Source organism: Anneissia japonica, unplaced genomic scaffold, assembly GCF_011630105.1.
Source record: "Anneissia japonica isolate Jap-2015-1 unplaced genomic scaffold, ASM1163010v1 scaffold1302_len1884557_cov193, whole genome shotgun sequence".
Lineage (NCBI taxonomy): Eukaryota > Metazoa > Echinodermata > Crinoidea > Comatulida > Comatulidae > Anneissia > Anneissia japonica.
In genome coordinates, this window is record NW_022736804.1 from 461277 (window position 1) to 484305 (window position 23029).

The 23029-nt window shown below is 37.0% G+C and overlaps 2 protein-coding genes across 2 annotated transcripts in view; both read left to right on the top strand.

Annotated features, from left to right (window-relative positions):
* Positions 1-12303, top strand: part of LOC117116893 (N-acetylated-alpha-linked acidic dipeptidase 2-like) — a 21753-nt gene extending 9450 nt beyond the window's left edge. The window contains exons 5-19 of the mRNA XM_033261016.1: positions 939-1064; positions 2052-2235; positions 2699-2789; positions 3317-3412; positions 4210-4295; positions 4651-4770; positions 6035-6117; positions 6215-6278; positions 6454-6521; positions 8375-8472; positions 8726-8816; positions 9576-9843; positions 10089-10170; positions 10481-10585; positions 11711-12303. Of these exons, the coding sequence (XP_033116907.1) occupies positions 939-1064; positions 2052-2235; positions 2699-2789; positions 3317-3412; positions 4210-4295; positions 4651-4770; positions 6035-6117; positions 6215-6278; positions 6454-6521; positions 8375-8472; positions 8726-8816; positions 9576-9843; positions 10089-10170; positions 10481-10585; positions 11711-11879 (1731 nt within the window). The 3' untranslated portion in view covers positions 11880-12303. The remainder of the gene's footprint in view (positions 1-938; positions 1065-2051; positions 2236-2698; positions 2790-3316; positions 3413-4209; positions 4296-4650; positions 4771-6034; positions 6118-6214; positions 6279-6453; positions 6522-8374; positions 8473-8725; positions 8817-9575; positions 9844-10088; positions 10171-10480; positions 10586-11710) is intronic.
* Positions 12304-15889: 3586 nt separating this feature from the next.
* LOC117116906 (organic cation transporter protein-like) overlaps positions 15890-23029 on the top strand; it is a 16590-nt gene continuing 9450 nt past the window's right edge. Inside the window, exon 1 of the mRNA XM_033261038.1 lies at positions 15890-16342. Coding sequence (XP_033116929.1) covers positions 15956-16342 — 387 coding nt within the window. The 5' untranslated portion in view covers positions 15890-15955. The remainder of the gene's footprint in view (positions 16343-23029) is intronic.

Genomic DNA, 23029 nt, shown 5'->3' on the forward strand with positions numbered 1-23029 from the left:
TATAATTTTAATAAAACTAATTTCTTCTAATTTTAAATATATTTTCCCTGAATTCGTGATTATTCGTCGTCATGCATGGACTAAATGCGTGACAAATTTAAGATCACGCATGTGTTTCTGCCAAATGCATGTTACATCAAAGAGTATAAATAGAACAAGAGAGCCAACAACGCTCATTGAGAGCGTAAAAAACGATACGCTCTACGCAGCTAGTGTAGAACGCCAACTAACGCTTGTATGTGTTTTATTACCATAGAGGTATAATAAGAATACTAGAGCGCTAACCGCAATGTATTCGATGTTCGAAATACGCAGAACTGTGTGTGTGTACCATCCAAGATGGCTACCATAGATTTAGCCAATCAAATTTCGCTAAGCGCCATCGTTTGCAAATGCGCCCTCAATTTACTCAGAAAGTTCAGTACAGCAGGTTACCTGTATGTTTCAAACTCGAGCGTTGCGGTGTTTGGGTGTAATGTATACGATTTTAATTTTTATTCCTTGGTACTTTATTTTTGAATAAGATGCTTCACTTGGCCTCGTTTTAGCTACAATAGTTTAATAATTTGTTATTACCATTACTCATTATCAATAATGAAATAATAGTCAGTCAGAGGGCTTATTAATATGTATTAAAATGTATACTAAGCCTGAAGGTGGCGCTTTACTACGACGGCCATCTTGGATGGTACACATACATAACTCTGCATTGCTGCGCCATCTTGTCAGCACTCTAGTTGTTTAATAGCTCTATGGTCTGAACATAGCCATAGTCACGCTGCGTACGTCATGGTCAGAGCGGTCAAGGTTCAAAAGTTTCCAATTTTGCAAGAGGGCACTGTTCATGCGTTATTACAGAATTTGCACGCGTAAATCGCGGAGAACGCTATCTTGTGTTTGTGTTTATAAGATCTTTGGTATTATTATTGTTTTTACAGGGCGACTTGGTGTATGTTAACTATTGCTCCATGAATGATCTTGAATACGTAAACAATACACTTGGAATTATTCTTCAAGACAAGATTTTAATCGCAAAATTCTCCAGATTAGGGCGCGCTAAAAAGGTATGTAGGCCTACGTTTGGTATATTATAGATACACTGCTTTACATGAACCCTCCGACGAAGTCTCCGATTGGTTCAATGTTAGTCGATATTTTAATATTCTGTACAATCATAGTTCCGTTGGTCAAATTTTATTGTCGATTGTCGCTAATCGCATGTAGTGTTACTTAGATTGGGTATTCACAGGGATTGTCTTGCACTAGGCATGAGGCTTGACCTGATCAGGAAAATCAACGCCCCTGCCCAACGATGAGTCCCGGGATCCTCCTGACCCGGAAGGACCTGTTAAGGGCCACCTTGGTGGCAGTTATTCATTCATTTATAAAAAATTAAATTTAAATAAGATCTCTCTCAATGGCTGTGTCAACCATTCTCATGGTCAATGACAGCCCAGTATCTTCAAGAAGATGACGGCTAGCATAGTGGAACAATTACTCCGGGCACTTACTGCGTCGTACGATCGTCGTACGGTACGACGAATCCAACTCTGCTCCCCATGAGTGATAGACGATGCGACGCCGTCTACTGAGTTTCGGTGGCAGTCTGAACGGGTCGTCATTAAAAACGATCCGTTGCACGCGCGTTGTGGCGTTGCGTTCTCCATAGAATCGCGTCGGCCAACGACCGTCGGGCGCAGTGAGTGTCCGGCCTAACAAGTTACCCAATAATAGATATATTGCCTTTTCCGTTTTATTATAAACATATATAAAACGGGCCAGCTCTCTATGTAATATTGTTTGATTTTATCATCACCCCCTCATCATCGCCGTCACCAATCACCATCATATTTGCCATAAAGCACGTCATAGTATCGCCATTACCATCATTACTACTAGCATCATCAGTTTCGTCGTCTTCATTGCAGTGGCATCATCACCATCGTCTTTCTCGTCATCATAGTTATCATAATCATGATAATGATCATTATATAATTAGGTTTATATATAATAATATCATTTTAATTAGGTTTAAAAATTTACATATTTAGGCGTATAATGCAGAATACTACGGTGCAAAGGGACTTATCATTTATCCCGATCCTGATCCTGAAGACCATTATTTCAATGAGAAGCCATATCCAGACGGCATCTTTATGCCAAGTAGCGGAACTTCAAGAGGGTCACTTTTGATTAAAACTGGCGATCCGTTAACCCCCGGATATCCGGCGAAAGGTACCGTATGTACTGTAAACTGTTTTCGACAACTAAAATTATTTATTTAATTATTTATTAAAATTCTCATCTAACAACGTGTAACCCACCACTTTAATTGAATTACTTGAAACTAGTTTATTTTAAAAATATATATCACGGTTATTGATCAGTTCGCCCTCCAATTCGAGATCACCTTTTGAGACCTGAACTGTGGTCTCATGGGTCGGTATCCACTTAGATGGTTAGCTTATGTTAATAAATTAAAGGTTGTTACTTGGTTCTTTAAAAACGTGGTCTCGAATTAGTCGGGTCTCGGAATTAGGGGTCTCAAATTGGAGGGTGCGCTGTAATGTTAACGAATAATGAATAACATCTTGCAGTGCTTCATTAAATGAAAATGTATTTGTATATTAGATCACCGCGTCCTATCATTTAGCCTACACAGAAATAACTACGGTATAATGTTGCCATTGGTTCATAGAATATGCTTACCGTTTAAAGCCAGAAGAAGTAGGACTGCCTAAGATATTAGTTTATCCGATTGGATTCGGAGACGCAGAGCAATTATTAAGGTAAATGACGGTTTTAAATATATATAATTCAGGGGTGATACAATGTAGTAACAATCAGAACTACAGTTTGTGCTGATGGGTTTGCAAGATGAATACAGTTTAAACAATTTAAATTAAAACTATAATAATCTCAATTTATATACTTCCTACATTAATTATTTTTCAGACAATTTAGTATAATTCATTTTATGAACTTTTAGGAGACAGTAAAAATATGAATTTTTGTTGCCTTTTGGCGCTTACACGTAATATGAACTTGCAGGTGTTTCCACACCATTATAATACGGCATAGGCCTATTGTGTGAGGATTGGCCCTGGTAAACTCTTATTCGTATAGTCATACCGATCTAATAGCGCCACTGTACATTGCATTCTGCAAAGAATGGATGTTGAATGGCTCTCTACAAATCTATGATGATTGATTGATTGATTGCTTGTGATAGACATAGGCTACTTGAGATAAAATAATGATTCAAAAATGCCTAATTTGCAGTGTATTTATGATTACATTTCACATTTCTTAAAAGTAAAATGAAGGGCAAAGAAAAACCAACGTGGTGGAGTGGTGGTCTTAACATCACTTACAAAATAGGTCCGGGTTTTGCTGCACCTTACAATAACTTGTAAGTATCAATGCGCGTTCAATAGCTTCAGTGCTCTAACAAAATAAACTGATTACCGTACTGTAATAGTCATATCATGTAATGTATTAACTTTGATGTGCAAAAACACTGAATTGCTTTAAAAGCCTGCAATTTGGCTGATAAATTCCCCTGAAAAATTCAGTGGCGAAAAAAGTCAAAGGATCGGGCCCAGAAGCTATAGCCATATACCTGTAATTATTATATCGCAGAATCTCTGAAGAGGTGTGACCAAATCGCGATTTCAGCCCGAAACTTTTGCTGTCATTCAGACGCCTCGATCTACTGGGCCATTGAGAACTCGTTGGAAATTCAAATCCGATTGGAAGCAACTGATTATCCCAACGAGAACAAAAATAGGTTCCCAGCAGGACATAGTTATTTTTTGGCTACTTTTAACTTATAACCCATCCGCGCTTTCTCTGTTTTCACTTGAATTGTACAAGTAACAGATTGTTGAATTTCTAGTTCTTTCTAGGACAGATCTTATATAGGCATGACATCGTATAGGCTTACTTTTCATTTCTATGCTTGCGCATCCCATCATTCCTCCAACCGGATTTACTTTCATTACTTATAAATGAGATGATAGCTATGTGTCTACAGGCCCCCTGGGGCACACAAAAACGACATCGACAACGATGATAGCAATAAATACAAAATATTAATGTAATAGCAATACTATAGTTCATTTATTTAATAGCAACAATAACAATACACTACTACTAATAATGATAATAATTTAATAATAATTCATATAATACTTTTTATTGGGTAAGTCGAGTACGTATTCTCATCAACTCAAAGTTAATCCGGAAGTGGACTTACAATGTCGTAGGCTACATCAGGGGCGAAGTGGAACCAGGTACGATACGATATCATTGTTGTTTTTTTTTAAGCATATGGGCCTACTTATAACTTAGTGTTTGCTTATCTGAAATATAGATAATAGTGTGCTATAATACAAATCCCCTTGTATTATTATTATTATTATTATTATTATTATTATTATTATTATTATTATTATTATTATTATTATTACATTTATAATAAAATAGCAGATACGGTAATGGAGGTCATTAACATAAAAACACTAATTGGCAAGAACTTACTGCTGCAAATATGTTGTGGTTCTTAATCCTAAGCATTAGCAATGTAGCAAGTTTGCAAAAAAAAAAATAATAGCCTCAATGATTGATATCGACTTGTATTATCTATAGATCGATACGTATTGATTGGCAATCATCGTGATTCCTGGGTGCTGGGTTCTGTGGATGCCAAGAGTGGAACGGCTTGTCTTTTGGAAATATCCCGAGTATTTGGAAAATTGAAAAAAGAAGGTACGGAATGATTTGTCTCGTAATAAATTGGTCATGGAAATTATTTATTAAATAGCAAGGCTCTGGTGTTGTAAACGCAAAGAGTTAAAAATTACTGGTAAACGTGTACTGGCGCAATAACCAGCGAGGAATTTAATCCCTACACATTCATTAGACTAGCCATCTGTTTATTTACATTGGCGAATTAGTCACGCGACCCGGGCTTCTAAATTTTTGAATATTAAAAAAGTATTAATGGAAAATTACATTCAATTTTAAATCTGTGGGTGCCATTTCTGGCCATCCATATGTGCCATAGTCATAAAATTGTATTCCGCTGTGCCGACACTTGTGGGGCTGAGATTTTCTCGATCCTCCATCTATTAAAATTTTTTACAATCCCTCTGTTCCGAATTCCTGGATTCGTCCTTAAATTAAATCACTGAAAACCCATTTGCACATCGTATAGTCCTAAAAGTGCTTGATGTGCATTGTAAATACAGTAATCTATTTTGCATTTATGAAATAGACCCATCCGAGTTTGTTAATATTTATGCAGAAACACGAATACGAACACCGAAAGGGTTTCGGTATTCGTACAATCTCGTATTAATTTTGCTGCTGCCGATATTTTTTAAATACATAAGCTACACTCTAAATGTAGTTCTTCGTCCATCAACAAACAACGAAAAATTAAATCTAATCACCTTAGAAGCTTAGAAAAATCACCTTTACAAATTTTCTAGAAGTGATATGCACAACTCTCGTTGTCTGCTAGTACCCTTATTTGGCACAAACGTTTACATATATCACAGCACAAGCAAATTCTATTTTCCCATACGTAGGTGACTGTATTTTTGGAAAGTGGAGGTTATAATACCGTAAATGCTCAAATAAGCGCCGCGGCGCTTATACAATTTTCGGCGGCTTCAGTGCGGCGCTTATTCAAGAACGACGCATATTCGAGAGCGGCGTGGCGCTTTCATTGCCCGTTTCCATGTTACCTATTTCACGATTTCCCGTAGTTCAGTAGGCCTATCATAGGTCCTATCATCGTGAACAAACGTTTATAAGAAATGCTTGTGTCTTCATTATGTTATGTATTCATTTTAACACTGTATACATTGAATTTAAAACCCTGTTTCATTACACACAGGGTAATATTATATACTCTCGATAAGCGCCGCGGCGCTTATTCGAGAGAGCGGCGCTTTACGAAAAAAAATCATGTTTGGTGCGGCGCTTATTTACGGTAAAGGTTGTTCACTGATTTATTTTATCGTAGGATGGCGCCCTCGCCGCACCCTCATCTTTGGCAGTTGGGGAGCAGAGGAGTTTGCTATAATTGGTTCTACCGAATACACGGAGGTAAGCATAGAGCGAACTCTTGTAAAATCGTAAATTATTGTGTGTGTTATAGGAGGTGATCATAAATAACGTGAACTTTTAAATGTCTACTTTTCAGGAGTTTTATATGAATCTAGTCGAGCGTGCAGTTGTATATCTCAACTTGGATATAGCTGTAGCAGGTAGGTTTAAGGTCAATTGATTTGGTCAATTTTAGTTTGAACTTTTCTATGTTACGTAACTGATATTTAATTCCCCCTTAAATTTAAAAAGAATTCAGTTCAGGTCACTGGAACCACAATCTTAAACTGATAAATGACTTAACTACTCTATTGTCATGTTTATTTTTCCTACAAGGCGACTACGTTTTAATGCCCTCTGCATCGCCTCATCTGGTCGAATTGGTTTTAGAAGCATCGAAAAAGGTTAGCACCTATAACCAAACTTTTAAATGTGGTAGAATAGACCTACATATCTGCACACCGTTTACTGTATTATTGTTTCTTTTGATGTGAGCATTTGTGTGGATAATGGAGAGATTTTGCTAACTTAAGCCTGGTAAGCATTTCAGTGGGTATACGATTACTTCAAACCTGCATTTATCATTATTACGATACATGTGAACACATCCAAACTACCACCCTGAACGAAAGTCATTTCATACCGTACAGAGGTACATGTGAATTTTATATGGAAACGTTGTATCATTTGCTCTCCAAGGTCGCCTTAACCATTGGAGAAAACTGGATTTTTTTTCACAAAAATACATTTTTGGTACAAAATCTATGATTTTCTTGTAATGGCCCAAGCGGATTATGTTGTAAAAAATATTAATCTTCCAATTCGTGAAGAAAAAATAAAAAGAATCCCTACAGTTTTGTCGGAATACGCCAATTTATAACAGCTCCTCACGCCGATTTAGATAGGCAATTTCAAGAAATTTGAGGTTTTTGGCTGTTCCGAGCTCGTTTCTTACTTCCTCACTCACAGACTATTGCTTTGTTCGAATTGGCCCAAGTGGATTCGTGAAGGGAATATCATAAGCTTGAAGCTGATATAAAACTTAGTATGATTGGTTGGGTAGTTTTATCGGAAAATAAGGTCCCTGACGAGGGGGCCGATGCCCCGACGAGGGGTCAGATTTCCCCGACAAAAGCAAAGTGGGCGTGGTCGAGCTTCGATTAAAAGGTCTCGAAAGTAATAGTATATAAAAAGCATTTTGTACGACATTCGTTAACCTTAACTATCCAGCCAGGCTTTTTTTTTGTTGTGATATTCATGGGATTGAACCATGACATGGCAGACATTCGACAGTATATTTTCAGAATTTTGCTGACGGGGTGGGGGAGTCTAGTCTAGACCGGGTCTGCTTTAGAGTATAGTCCACAACACGGATTAGTATTTTATTTAATCTGGCAAAGCAAATGGGGAATTGCCATTAATAAGGGCAAGTATAAAAATTTATTAGATTATCACTCCCGCCCGCGTCAAAAATCCAGGGAAATATTAATGCGGGAATAAAAAAAAATTTATTTTGCCGCATCAATTATTTCAACAGCATAAAATAACAATGCAATTTCGTGACTTCAAATACATTTTCTTTAAAAAAAAACTATAAAATTAAACCAGCTTTTATAAATATTTACTATTACAGGCCCGGGTACAGGCCAAATATAAACAGTCCCTCCCTCATCGATAAAAACACAAGCGAAATAATTTATTGTACCGATTAAAAAAAAAGGGGGGAAAAACCGCCCTCCCTCATCAATTAAAAAAATATAGAGTGATAATCTAATAATTTTTCTATGTGCCCTTAATCATCAAGAGTATAAAATGACAAGAAGTCCGACTGCCCTGATTTTTTTATGCACGCAATGAAATGTTTAAAAAGTACTACCACGAGATAGGGGGAGCTTTATTTACGAACGCCTTTTAGGTAAAGACTAAATGCACCAGCCACGGGGAACACTGTTTTAAATGTTCATCAGAATAATTATTTTGTCATGTACGCATAAACTCATATCATCAATGGCGCTGCTGTACTCAATACAGGGTTTTACGACCTTTTGAAGGACGCCCTCTAGTTCGTGACAGTACAACGAGACCCCGATAGTCGGAACTCTTGCAGTTCTATCTCTTTGCTTTAATGAATTGTTTATACTTGTATAAAAATTATAAATATATATGTACGTCTCTATTACTAGATTCAGACCCAATACCGGCTTATTATCAAATGGTAAACTTCATTATTATAAGAGCATGTCTTTTTTCTTGTTAGGTTCCTGATCCACGCCCATCTACAAGTCGTAAAACGTTGTATGACACGATGAAGGCCAGGAATCCAGAAAATTATTCAAATCCAGAAAGCCTGCCTTAGTATGACCAATAATATACACATTTTACATACCATACCTGTGTTTAAACTATTTAAAATTAATTCTATTATAGGAAATGCTATGCAAATCCTCCATCCATATGCAATATGTATAACTCGAATGTTCCTTTCCTTAAGATTAGAGTTGGAGTGCGCCGTCACTAATAATCACGAAAACGTGTAAATGAATGTTTTCTCCGTACTAACAATATCCACTGCCTTAACTGAAAACGTTACCATTCGTCTTTTGAATAGTGTACCAATGGTATCTCCTGGAAGTGATCACCAGGCGTTTATGTATGATGTTGGTGTTTCGTGTATTAGTGCTTTCTACTTCATGAATTTCGTAAGTATTACATTATAATCATATTTTATATTTTGTTTTAAAACTACGAACGATTTTATTATTCGAAAGTATTCATGGGGTTCTCTCGCAGAGTATGTACTTGGTAACAGAAGCACCGCCTCCATACCACGTGACTATTACCTTACTTACCTATCATCTTCTTGTCTCATGGCACATTAGGCCCGCGACGCTCGTTTTCCATTTGTCTGCATCTTTTGCACATCTCCCAACTTTATTCCAAGACTTCCATCCATTTTCATTTCTTTATTTTTATACTGCCCATATCCAAGTTGTTTTGGGCCTGCCAAAATTTCTACCCTAGCCCGCTAGCTTGCAGGTCAGGGCAGTCATGCAGTGATTTCTATTTGGTTTTCTTAGGATGTGGCCGATCCATTTCCATCCTACTTCAACTCTGATCTTAAGAGACGTGTTTGTTACATTATTAAGATCGTCAATAGATATTTCTTCAGGCATTGGTACTGGAATGAATTTAGCTTTTTCTTATCACTCTGGTTCATTTTTCCATGTTTCTCTGGTCTGCAACGGTTTTGTAAAGTGTAATTTGTGTCATTCTTCCTTTGCAGACTACCATACTTTCCTTAATCTCATAAATGCTAATCTAGCCTTATTGATTATGTTTTTCATATGTTTCCCAACTCCACCGTTTTTGCTTCTTGAATTCATCCACATCTTCACTTTTCGTTCTACCACTTGTCTAAATAGGGATAAAATTAATCAAATGTTTCTCTCACACCACAGAACGAAGTCTGGCAATCGTTTTATCCACTATATCACACATCATACGAAACATTTCGATTAATGGATGAGATAATTGATCCGGGTTTTAAAACACACCTTGCTGTCGCACAATTTTTTGCTGAAATGCTACGCCGACTTAGTGACGAGTATATTTTACCAATGAACGTTGAATTGTACGCCGATTATATTCATAGTCAGCTTCAACAATTTGCATACTACTCACCACCGAATATTACTGAAAAGCTCGCAGACCATGGAATGACATTAGGTAATCACACAAATAATTATATATTCATTGTCATTTTTTTTTTGTCTGTGTCCGAACTGAAAGTTATTGAAAGTTTCATGAAATTTGTGAACTTGTTTTTAAGATTTTATCACAGACAATAATGTTATCTTTAACTGCCGTTCACATTTTCCTGTATGGCAGTATATTTCGTTATGTGCATATATTATAGATATGTACATATGCCATATAATAATGAACTATGTTTTTATATTTATATCATGCAGATTTTCTTCAAGATGCTATATCTAACTTTTCATCCGCGGCAGCACATTTCCGTGACAGTTTAGCAAAAATAGATAAAGCAAAGTAAGAAACATCTAAATCTTTTTCCACACTTTCATGTAACAAATAACTATGAAATATGGGCACATCACACGAATTTTTCACGTAAAGTTTAATAGTTTGGACAGCTTTATAAAAAAAAAACCACATTTTGCTACAATAATTCATTTCACTGTCTATTATTTTCACAGCTCCCTCTTGCGTTGCATAACTTTTTTAGCTTAAGTTCGGTATTAAACAAGACTGCAACTGAAATTGCAGGATTTTTTATAATGCAATTTTGAAATAAAGTTTGAACATCTATAATAACACCGTGTGTAATAATTCTAAATAGAGTATTGGATGTACGGAGGATCAATGACCAAATGATGTTACTCGATCGAGCTTTCATGAACCGAGAGGAGTTGCCAAGACTGAAAGATCGTCAAGGAATACAAAGGTACGCCTACATTATAGTAAAAATATAGTTGTGTCCGTGTAAGTAAAGTATAGAAATAAATCCTCAATCGTTGTGGGCTTCATCGAGTAAGGTCAATAGTATTTATCTTATAATAATTTTTAGCCAGTGTACAATATGTGGTACGTCTATGAAACTAGTTTTGAATTTCCTAAAAGTTCTGTCGAAATAGTCCTGACTATCTGTTAACATAACTTTATACCGTGTCATTATTTAATAGAACTACATCCACCCATTTTTGATATTCGTAATTCACAAAAGGCACTCTATTCAAATTTAAGAGTTTCCACTGACTTCAATTTGGTGTGAGCACAAAAAATATACTCAGTGGGATTGGGTATGGCGGCTGCAATTTGGAGGATTGAAAGACTACATTTATAAATTATGAGTAAATTAATAGTGAAGTCATTTCTTAATTTTCTATAAGCGTCTAAGTGTTGTTTTGTTTTGCGCTTGTCTGACAGTTTCTTTGCATGATCTCGTTGGTACATCAATTGAATAATATCTGGTGTTATACATAGTGATAATCTTTTTAAGTAGGCCTACACTCTTTGGAAAAGAGTAGGGTGTGCTGCCCAATCACCACTGATGGACATCACTGGTAATAAATCTTCTCCATACTTCAGTGGCTTATCCTTGATGTTTACACGAAATAAATTCATTCATTCATCCATTCATCTATCTAATTATGTACGTTTTCATATATGGGTTATGTTTCCCTTTTAGCAACATCTCCCTGGTTTAAGACTCTTAAGCCGCTTTATAACGCATCTAAATAGATGTCATTTGATTGATGAATTTCGTATCACGTGACATTAGGTATTTACACCATGTCGTCACTCATCATGAACATTTAGTTCCATCCATTTTTCATAAATTATCGAATGACAAGAATTTATTTTAGGTGTTCTATGAAACAAATAATTAATGTTTTTTATTCGCGCAATAGAAATAAGGTTTTCATGACTCTTCCATTGAACTCCGCATCCTTAAATGCAACAGACAAACCTTAAGCTCATGAAAACATTCTTAACATTGCACTCAAAAACATTCATTATAGTCCTATACAATATACATCGAATCATTATAATAATTATTATTTTGCAGGAACGTTCTATTCTCATCGATAGGCCTTGGGCCGTTCCCAGGACTGCTGGCTGCTTTGCAATTAAAGGACGAGGAACAACGCTGGAGATCTGTTGAGAAACAACTGGCTGTACTTACTAATAGTATTCAATCAGCGGCTACTACATTAGTAGACGTCACATCCTGGTAAAAAAAATAAATAAATAAAAATATGTCTTTAGTGTGGTTGACAACAACATAATCACTAAGGTTATTTGCATTTAGGCATAACACTTGAAATATGAATTTATGTTTATTCTCTCACGGGTTACCATCATATTAATTTTGGGCCTACAAATTCTTTATGTTAAATACTTAGAGCTTTGTAATATTGATGTATATGATTTGTAACATTAAAATACAAAATACAATTATATAATAAGGGCCTAAAGATATTAAAATAAAATAAATGTTACCAGGTTGTTTCGGAGTGTGTAGCTTGATTTGCGTTAATGGTTGGATCACTCAATTTAAATGAAAACACGTTTTGAAGCATGCTAAAATCACTGTCTCATAGTCGATTCAATCATTGAATTTAGACTCGCACTAACGCACGCACGCAAAGGAGCCAAGATTTGAGCGATGTAATGTTTATAACATCAAATAAGAAGCAGTGTTGAACGGTAATAACCTGATGTTGTTTGTCTGAGACTTCCCAAACCAATTATCCTAATATTTCACTTCAAATCTAATTTTCGCTTTGTATTTTCCTTAGTAATAGATAAACCTCTGTGATTACCAGGAGGCAAGCTATCACAGACGTTCAACTGTTAGACCGAGCTTCCGAGCAACCTTATTATATTAATTAGCCATTACAGTCAGTGAACATTAATGGGTACCAAATGGAAATAAGTGATAGAACTGCAAATAACACAACAACTTGCTATGATTTTTATTTTTAAATAATTGTAATGTATTTAAAGTGGAAAATACAATTTGGAAGTTACGTGAAAAACAAATGAATTGAACCAAAGAATACTTTTAATAATAATGAAATTATCAACTCAGAATAATAACAAACTGAGTTTCGAACTCAATACAATAGTTAGAGGCGTATTAGTGTGTCATTAGGTCCTGGCGTAAATGATGGTTTTGGCGCCTGGGGCAAGAATAAGCATCACACATTTGCGATGTTCGGCATCCTGTATGCTATAATTTATACTTACTGACTTCAGTACAACTCCGCCAAAAATCTCTCATCTGGAAGCCCGTATAATTTTTGTCCGAGCTCATTTTGTTTCCCCTTCCCCCAAGTTCGGCGTCCTGGGAATATGCCCTCATCTGCACCACATCGGTACCGTACGGATCTGTTGACATCTAGGCCTAGTATGTGTGTTCACTTTATTTTATAAACTGAACATACATAACTTTATAAGACCATGGAGGTATAAAAACATGTTTATACCTCCATGGTAAGACTACGGACCAGACGACAACGAACTTTCTCAAAATCATTACGATCCTGGGGTAGTGGTAGCAGTGTAATTTAATATCTGACTTGCTATCACCTTGGAAGGTTTTTCCATGTTTCACTTTTACTTTCCCCTTTGTGTTTATTGATAATCTACTCAATGAAGGTACTCCATACGATGGTCGTGCGACTGTCGTCCGACGAATCCGACTATGCTCCCCGTGAGCGCTAGACGACGCGACGCCGCGTCTGCGTAATTGTCGATGGTGGCTGAACGAATCGCCATTAAAAACGATCCGTTGTGCGCACGTCGAGGCGTTGCGTTTTCCATAGAATCGTGACCGTCGGGCGCAGTGAGTGACTGGGCGGCCGGCCCGGCTTAAGGCCTTCTTAGGCCTACCTCATCTTTATTTACCATTTCTTAACTGTCCTATTGGTCACCTTAAACATTGTGGTAATCGTTCCTTTATTTTTGCTGCTCCGATACTTTGGAACCAACTACCTGAGACTGTGCGTTCCCGCCATCTTTGACTGTCTTTGGCTCTAATCGGATCTTTTTCTCTGTATATTGATTCTGAACTAGATTCCTTTTCTTTATTGTTTTGTTTTTTTTTTCCTTTTTTGTGCACTTGAACTGTTATGTGTTTTTTCAGCGCATAGAGACGATTTGTAGTATGCACTTTACAAGTACCGTAAAACCTCGAATTGAAGCCCACTGGGCGTAATCACGAGAAGAAGCCCATCTCGAATTGAAGCCCACCTCTTCAGTTTGCAAAATTAGCCTCGAAAAGAAGCCCATGGGCTTCTTTTTAAGATAGCATAGGCCTCTTTTCGAGATAGTACAGTATGACTGTACATTCTTCAAATGAAGAAAATATATTTAAAATATGCTTGGTTTATACAGTAGTTAAGGTGATTCAATGTCGGTTAATACAGATTGATGTTACAATGGCCGTAAATTTATTGTTTTATAGTACTATTTCCCAAAATTTACAACATTCATTTTGAAAATAAGCCCCCACTTTACTTTGCAAAAGTGACCTCGAAAAGAAGCCCATTCATTCAAAGTTCGCAAAAAAAAAAAAAAAAAAAAAGCCCAGGGCTTCAATTCGGGGTTTTACTGTATATCGACATTACCTTTACCATCTTCATAACAAAATCTGATTGCTTTGTTTATATGCTGTTCACAAACATTCACATCACTTCATAGATCATAGATATCAGTGAATAAGCCTTGTTGGTCATACCTAGACATTTCAATGATAACATTATATATATTGGCATAAGCTAAATGTTTTCAGTCATAATAGATAATATCTAGTCCCTATGTTAATCTGGCCTTGTACACATGGATCTATTAGAACTAGGTTACAGTATCAGTCAACAATTGGTATCAATTAATAGAAAATTTGCAACAAGTAGCATTAAGGCGAAGGCCTACAAATAACATATTTATGACTAAAATAAAACTCGCCGTTTTTTAAATTCAAATCAACAAGGTTCGTTTGAGTTTTCTTGTATTTTATAGGGCCTATTTTGTAATCGATAACAATTATGCACACTTCGTTAGCAGAAGCAAGTGGACTAGACTCTATTGTATGTCAAATTATTCCTGATGATGACATAATTAATGTCGAAATATTGAATCCCAACACGATGGCGTGCATTTCAATAATTGGAGTATGTATTATACTATCTTATCTGAGATTAATCAGTGGACCTTTCGTTTTATGCCAAATTATGTTTCATGATTTTAACTGTTGGCATTGTTTCATTCTCTTTTGCTTTGAAATAAATATTGTGGTAACATTTTCAGTGGCGGATCCAGGAATTCGAAATAGAGGTGTGGAGGGGGGTTGCAGGGAGGGAGTTTCACAGACAGAACGCCCACCCACCTAAGGCCCACCATAATTGCGGCTGAAGAAAGAAAATTATCATGGCACTTTTAGAGGCCGTCTTGACCCCCCCCCACCCCTAGGAATCCGCCACTGATTTGTATGCGAAAGGAAATTTATTAATCCAACGGAGAAATACATGTGGTGTTTTACATGTACGTATAATTTGTACGGCATAGACCAGGGACGGATTTTAGGTTGAGGGGTGAGGCCGGAAAGAAAATAAAAGTTATTGTTAGCCCAAAACGCCTCAGAGGCTATTTCCGGGCGTCTAGAAAACAACAATTTTGTGTAGAGTGATGTCTCTCGATCGCCACCCCCCCCCCCCCCCGTGAATCCGCCCTGCTGCTTGGACGGTATGTCACTCTTCGATAACGAAGCAACAGTCTAAGGCGTTTGAGTATCATCCAGAAACGTGCTGTGCGGAACATTCTTGGAGTTTTAATTTATTATTTCAATTATTTTAATACTTAATATGTCATTTTAGTTTTTTCATTTTGTCCTATTTCTTTTTCTTTTTTTCATTTTTCTGTTTTAATTTAATTAATTTGTTAATGTTAAAGATCTAGTTTTATTCTCTTGTATGTACTGAGGGTCTCAATTGATCAGCTTTGGTGGTTGGACCACCGTCACAACATATTGTTGAAATAAATAAAATAAAATAAATACACGCTTTGGACAGAAATCAGAAACCGCAGGCAGAGACTAGAGTTCGCTATATAGGAACTCTAGCAAAGATTAGAGTTCCTATAGGAACTCTAGCAGAGACTAGAGTTCCTTCTATCAGAGACTGTTGCACACCGCCCTCAATGTTTGTGATAATAAATACTGAGGATTCAAATTGTGCTGCTCAGCAGTTGTGCTGCTCAGCAGTTGTACTCCCAAGCTTAGTCGGTGAAGACGTAAGAACGACAAATTGAGATGCAATTTGACGATGTTTTCAAGTCGGTTGGCGATTTTGGACGCTACCAAAAACGTGTTTACGCTTTACTTTTGATTACAGCAATCCCTGTTGGTATCCACTTTTTGGCGCAAGTATTTATAGCGGCTGAAACTGATCATTGGTGTAAAAATCCATCTGCAGGCTCATTTAACTGTAGCGTTTATGATTTTCCGCCGGGGACGTGTACAAATGAGTCGCCTTTTGTTAAAGATGATCCCGATACATCCGTCCAGGAGCGGCATTGCAGGAGGTACAAGTTTGAGGATGATTTCGATATTTTTGTTAATGATAGTTGGCCTATTGTTAACTGTTCCGATGGATGGGTTTACGACACTTCGCAATATCATTCAACAATAATACAAGATGTGAGTATGCTTTTAATTTATTGAGTCTCATGCCCGCATCCAGGTTCTTCCATGGGTTCTCCGGACCAGGGTCCGCCCACCCTTATTGTGGGGTCTGGGGCCAATGCCCCGGAAGCCAGAGCGATTTTGTGTTTATTAATGCTATGAAATCAATTAGAGAAAATATTATTCACTGCGAATTGGCATGGCTATCGCATCAAAAGACAAAAAAAAAATCGCATATCATGTAGTGGGTGGGAATGTTTCGCCAGAATAGAGGAGGGGGGGGGGCTCATGAGAAAAGAAGAGTTCGCCCAAAAAACCATTAAAAAATCCCTGGTTACTGGCCTGAGTCTTGTATTAATATAAAAATAAAACAAAGCATTTAGCATATTTTAGCTCTTCGCGAGAAAAATACTTCCAGGGGTTACATTACATTTTTCCACTAGGCGAAATAATAATCGAAAGCGTCGGTTCATGCGCATGCCCGTTCACATTTCTATCGGAGTTTTTGCGAAGCGAAAAAAATGCGCAACCAATCAGAGCTCAGGAAGCGAACCGACGCTTTGATTCGCGCGAATAAATTCGCCTAGTAGAAAACCAGCTTTATGAATCAATATTGGAGGTTTTTGTCTTGGTGATTTCTTGAAAGGTCCCACCTGATTGATCAGGTTTACAATTGCCTATTTCATAAAATAGCGTAGCCAAATGGTGGATCCTTGAAAAGGGGAAATTTTATCGGCCTATACACATCTCTTAAAAGTAAATATACATATATGGATTTATATAGCGCAGAGGATCACTTCATGTCCACTGCATCCAATGATGATTCATTCATAAGTTGTTGTATAATCCTGCTAAGAGCACAAGGCAAACAGTGGTCAATACGTAACCATCAGGAGGTGGGTAACACGATATATTTTGTTAAAATTTGGAAAGAGCGAAGTTTTTCTTTAAAAAAAAAGGGGAAAAAAAGAGGAGCCAAACTCACGGGGGTTGAGGGTACGGAATTATTACACGACTTAATAGGCCTATAATATAAAAACAATATGATAACAATGGCAAGCAATAAACAAGACTGGTTGTGCTGATTGTGTTAATTTCGTGTTATAGAAGTCATGTTCCATTAACCATTGAGTTCGTTGCACCTGTTGCATTTAATCGATTATATAATTTGTTGTTACTAGTTCTATCTGGCTTAGTGCAGTCAAACTATTATTCAAAATACTAATTATTAAATTAATTTCGGATGCAGGGTGCGGGTGCTATGTAGCAATGTTGCTATTCGGACTGTCACACGTTAAGTTCGGGATCCAATTTTGGCACTGGTTGTGTCCATGGGTCTTTCATACACGTTTTCCCTCTCGTTTTGGTTGGTAGATTTGAAATGGACCATTTGGCTAAGCCCCGCCCTTGGATAGGCCTATTTGTTGCTAAGGTCCCGCAAAACGACAGAGTAAAAACACACGCATAGGCCTACATAATATGCGTTTGGGAGACACCATTATCATCATCATCATCGCCATCATCATTTTGCAGAACCATCATCACATCATTAGCAGCATCAACGACATCATTATTTAACTTGTACGTTCAGTGGCGGATTCAAGCGACCCCCCACCCCCCTTTTCTAATTTTTTTCAAAATTATAAACAAAATCGAGAAAAAAAGGAAAATTATAATTAAATTTAGGTTTGAGAGTCCCCTTTCTGGCCTTATAGAGGTGCTATAATCAATAATTTTCTTACCTCAGCCCCAAACATGGTGGGGCTTAGGGGGTCTAGGCCCTCCGTCTCTGAAAGGACGGTACAGTGTAGATATCATCAAACATACAGTACGGTAAAAGCATAAGAAACGAATACAAAAACTTGCCAATTCATGTCGTTATGCCTTGCATATGGATTTTAATATAGTATGTACTGTATGTAGGCCTTGACCATCATTTATTATGGCCCAGCACAATATACACCACCGTGAATCGGGAATAGTAATTGAAAAATAAAGGAAACGGTGCTTCTTCGTGATTAAAGAAGCAACTGAAAAGCAGATTTCACTTATGAAATAATTCCACCTTTTCTTATTTTTGTTTATTCGAACAAGTTTCACACAAAATAAAAGGTTAACATTAATAGGAAATGGGTCATTTTCCAAAATGCTGTAGTGCATTAGGATAGCGATAATTAAGTTTAAGGTTACAAGCCAGGTCCACCAATTGACACCTGACAGATTTGTGTAAAATCGTCGGAATGAATATCACCAATATTGAATAAAATATAAACGAAAGTGAGATTTAAATACGTCCACATTTGAAAAACGTTACTACATTATAAAAAGAAGGAACACAATGAACATACCATTGTCACTGTGCATCTTTTTTTTTGTGAATGAGGTCTATATTATTACAAGTAAGAGTAGCTGAGTAAGCTAGCTCTGTTTGATATGGAATAGATAACTTATTATAAGCTGAAGTCTGGAGGACATCATAACGGAAGCGTAGAGTATTGACAGGAGTAAAATGTTTTAACACAGTAGGCAAACCGACTTAATTTTCAATCGTGTTCTGACTGGTTCTTGTTTTTGTTCTGCTGCCAAACACTTCAATCACCTGCAGTGTTCATGAATGAATACAACTCAATACCATACTCAAACTAATATGTTTTCCGTGTGCTTTTATTAGCTTTTCAGGAAATTGCTATTGGCGTTCTTTTTAAAAAAATACGTTTAGCAAACGGTAACAAGAATTGATACGTTACCATTGTACAGCCATGGTGATAACAAAAATATAATTTATCCTCTTGTATGAATCCCAGTGGCTTGATAATGAGACCTTCCCCTGACCAACAACAAGAATAATAATGTTGAGGAAAGAAGATTCGTGGGAGACATCTTATTGCTACAGGTTGAAGACTGAGTATTGATGATTTATTTAAGCTACATAAACTTACATTAGGATTTAAGATTTTGAATGGTTTTGTCCTCCTGCATTTAATGAATATGTTAAAATTAATGAAAGATGTGAGGGCAGACTTTTCCATTGGAATGCGAAAAGTTATTCTAAATTCTGTTTTTGTATCTTTCCCTATGGGAACAATTACCACCTGTAATTCAAAATTCTTCATCAATCTCATCTTTTAAATTTGCTCTAACTAAATACCATATTTCATTATATTAGTTTTTCTTTATTTGTATTTTCTTCGTAATTTTTAGTTTCCTGCTTTTATTCTTGTTTTTGTTAATTACAAAACTTGATTGGTGTACATTTCTTTTATTTATAAGGTGGAGTGAGTGCAGTATCTGTTTGGGCTTGTGCCTATTCCGTCAGGCTATAATTGTTATTGATGATTGCCAAATAAATATTATATTATTGTTATCATAATGTTTCATCAGGCCCTACTACTGCGTGGGGAGGGGGGTTGGTCGTGAAGGGCTCTAGTAAGATATGGGGCGCGAAGCCCCGTGTACTGCACGGCGCTTTTGAAGTTTTAATGGTGTAAACTGATATCTGTTTACACGTTCTGCTTACTAAAGGATCCCGATCGAGCCATGGTCCCCTGGCACAAAAAAAAATGTCAATTAATATCCAGAGGCCCTTATTGCCCGGGACCCTGGTTTTAGGCAGTGAGAGCCAATGAGTCCTTGGATGGAACTTCGAATTTAACCGGTAGGCCTAATATGCATATTCGAGTGTCGTCGTAATAGTCTTACTCCCCATCCACCTTTCTTGGTGCCGTCGAGTAATCTTTGAATCCCAGCCAAACTTTCTTCGTGTCGTCGTTATAAGCTTTGACTCCCCACTCCCCCATGTTTTTTGACAGTCTGAATCGTGTCTAATGACGTAAACCTTCAAAACAAATAAGTTGCAAATCCAGTGCTATGCAAGATCAATCGATATTAACATATGTTGTGATGTGTGTGTGTTTGTTTGTTTGTGTCGATTGATCGAATTGGCTTTTTTGAGCTGCAATTTGTATCTGAAGCCTGGTTTCACTAAAATCACTACTCTGCCGCTAGACCTACAGTGGTGTTTTCAGTGCAATTGTTGTACTGCGTAACAGTCCCCGACGCAATCGGGAAGAAGGCTCCCCGATTTGACCGACCAATCAGCATCTGTCGATGATAGCGTGTAGCGATTGAATGGAAACCAAGCTTAATCGAAGAATAGGGCACGATAAATTAATAGCAACGTCCCAAACGGTGGCACATGAATAGGATAGATAAATAGATGGATGGATAGCCAGATGGATATATATTTTATTGACGAACTGGGAATAACAGTCGTCCAACATGGCATTAAAATTAAGCATGGCAAAACAAATAATGTTATAAATAAATAATACGGTATACTGTTTCCTTAATAGCGTAAAAAAATTCTTTAATAAGTACTAATTTTCACTGGCTTTTAAGATTTAAAAAATATATTTAGATAATAGATTAGGTTTCAATGCTAATAACGAATAAATGTCATTACACCTTATACCCATGTTCTGACGTATGTGGGCGCTCAAAGCAGATTCACACATGCAGCTGCAGCTCCGTTTGTACTTTTCCACACCACATAACCGCTCTTCCAATGGGGTGCGGGACCAATCTAAATTTACAAGACAATGTCTATTTTTCATTGTGTTTAAATCATGTGTACGTATACAGTACCGCATTTAAGTTTCTGAAAATAAATTAAACCCAGAATTAATTTTAGAGAGTTAATTAGTTGGATGTCTTCCAATATGACAAATACCATGTTGTTGAGCAAGTGTGTTTACATCTAAACTCAATACACTGCCCTACTTTGCCCATGTGTACTTGGTTATACCATGGAGTATTTCCTCTATGGTTACACGGTCCAACAACGGCAAAGCACTTTTGTATCTGTTTATTGAATGAGAACGGAGATGTTTATGATGAAATACGTCAATTTTCGTTAGCAATAATTAGTTAATGCATATCAATATACTGATACCACAAATAACAAGGCGTCATACAATTTAAGCTTACATTACAATTCAATTGATATTTTGTTTCTCAACTAAACATTAGTAAAGGCATGGTAAGGCAACATAATCCAAGGTTGCACATCGCAATTATTGGTGGACGTTCTTCAGAAAGATTCAGGAACTCTTGAGGAACTAATTTCATTACAGAAAATTCCTATTTCTCGGTGTCGCTTTATAATGATGGGGCTCATACTCAAGAGCAGCTTAGCCTCGGCTAATTGGTGCTAGCAAATGTATGTGCTTTGAACCGTGGATCCAGTTCTAATCTTTTGTACACGGTTCAAGTCCAACCGTTTCCCTCCTGCCTGATAATCCGTTTATCCCGTGTGCAATGTGGCCCATATGCACGTTAAAAAACGCATTACACTCTTTAAAAAAAGATTGTATACGGATTAAAATTTACTACTGCTAATAAACAATCATTTCCTTAATCGGCTCGAAGTTCAGGGCACAAACAGCTAACAACACAATTTAGTAATGATGATATACAGTAAAATAACAATGATAATAATAATATTATACGGTATATAGATAATATTTCGATGTGAGTTTGTTATACCTGGAGGTCGTGGGATCGATTCTCTCCCAAATCACTTGCGATTTGTACGTTTGATGACGATGATGATGATGATGTTGATGACGATGATGATGATGGGTGATGATGATGATGATGCACGTTTGAAAAATATTACGGATCCTAACCCCGATATCATAACTATACTGTTTTATATTCATCATAGCAGCAATGAGAATAGATCCGACACGCATTCATTGGATTAAACCTTATCTACAGGCAAGAGTGGGTGTAGGTTAATTTTAACTAAGGTGTCCAACATCTAGGATATACTGTACCGTACTGATAATATTACATATTATAATATACCAAATAAACTGTAAGGCGATTTTGGCGATCAGGGGCAAAACCAGAGATGACCGAAAAGGGGACGCGGAGATCACACCCCAGGGGAGTCCGATGTCCTTTTTGAGGGGGTGGCGGGCGGGCCTGACTACTTCCCCTACCTATATCCGCCCCTGGCGATAGTGTTATGAGGCCAGGCTATGTGTTAAGTTTGCAATATACCAATTAAACTCTAAGGTTATTTTGGCAATCAGGGGCAAAGCCAGAGATGTCCGATGGTGGGGGTGAGGGAGGGGTGGTGAGGGAGATCGAGAGAAAGCATTACTCCAGGAGGGTCCGAGGTCCTTTTTATTTTCCAAATGGGGGCCTGCTTCCCTTAACTAAACCCGCCCCTGACGATAGTGTTATTAACAAAATGTTTTTATGTTGTACAACTGATTTTTTAACACCCGTTTTGTGTCTTGTTGTACAACATCTATTTTTTTTCCTCCAGATTCTGGCTTAAATGGTGTCAAGTCAGTTTAAGATTCGAACTTATTAGCCGATGGTCAGAGCACAGAATTGTAATCTATTTACTTATAAGGAATATGATTATGAGTGGAGACTTAGCTTAGGTTGGTAGTTGAGATGCTTGCCCTCTAATCTCTGAATCCTGAGTCCGGTTAAAAGTTATAGGATTTTCTCATGATCAAATCAACTCCACTCGTAAGCTTGTAATAGAATGTAGAGCATAATATGTGCGTATGTTTGTCTTGTGTATGTCATGTTGTTATTGGCGTTCTGACGCATTTAAATTAAATGAAGTGGAGAAAAACATATATCGAATTATTTTTCTTAATACAATTTAGGTGAGTGTGG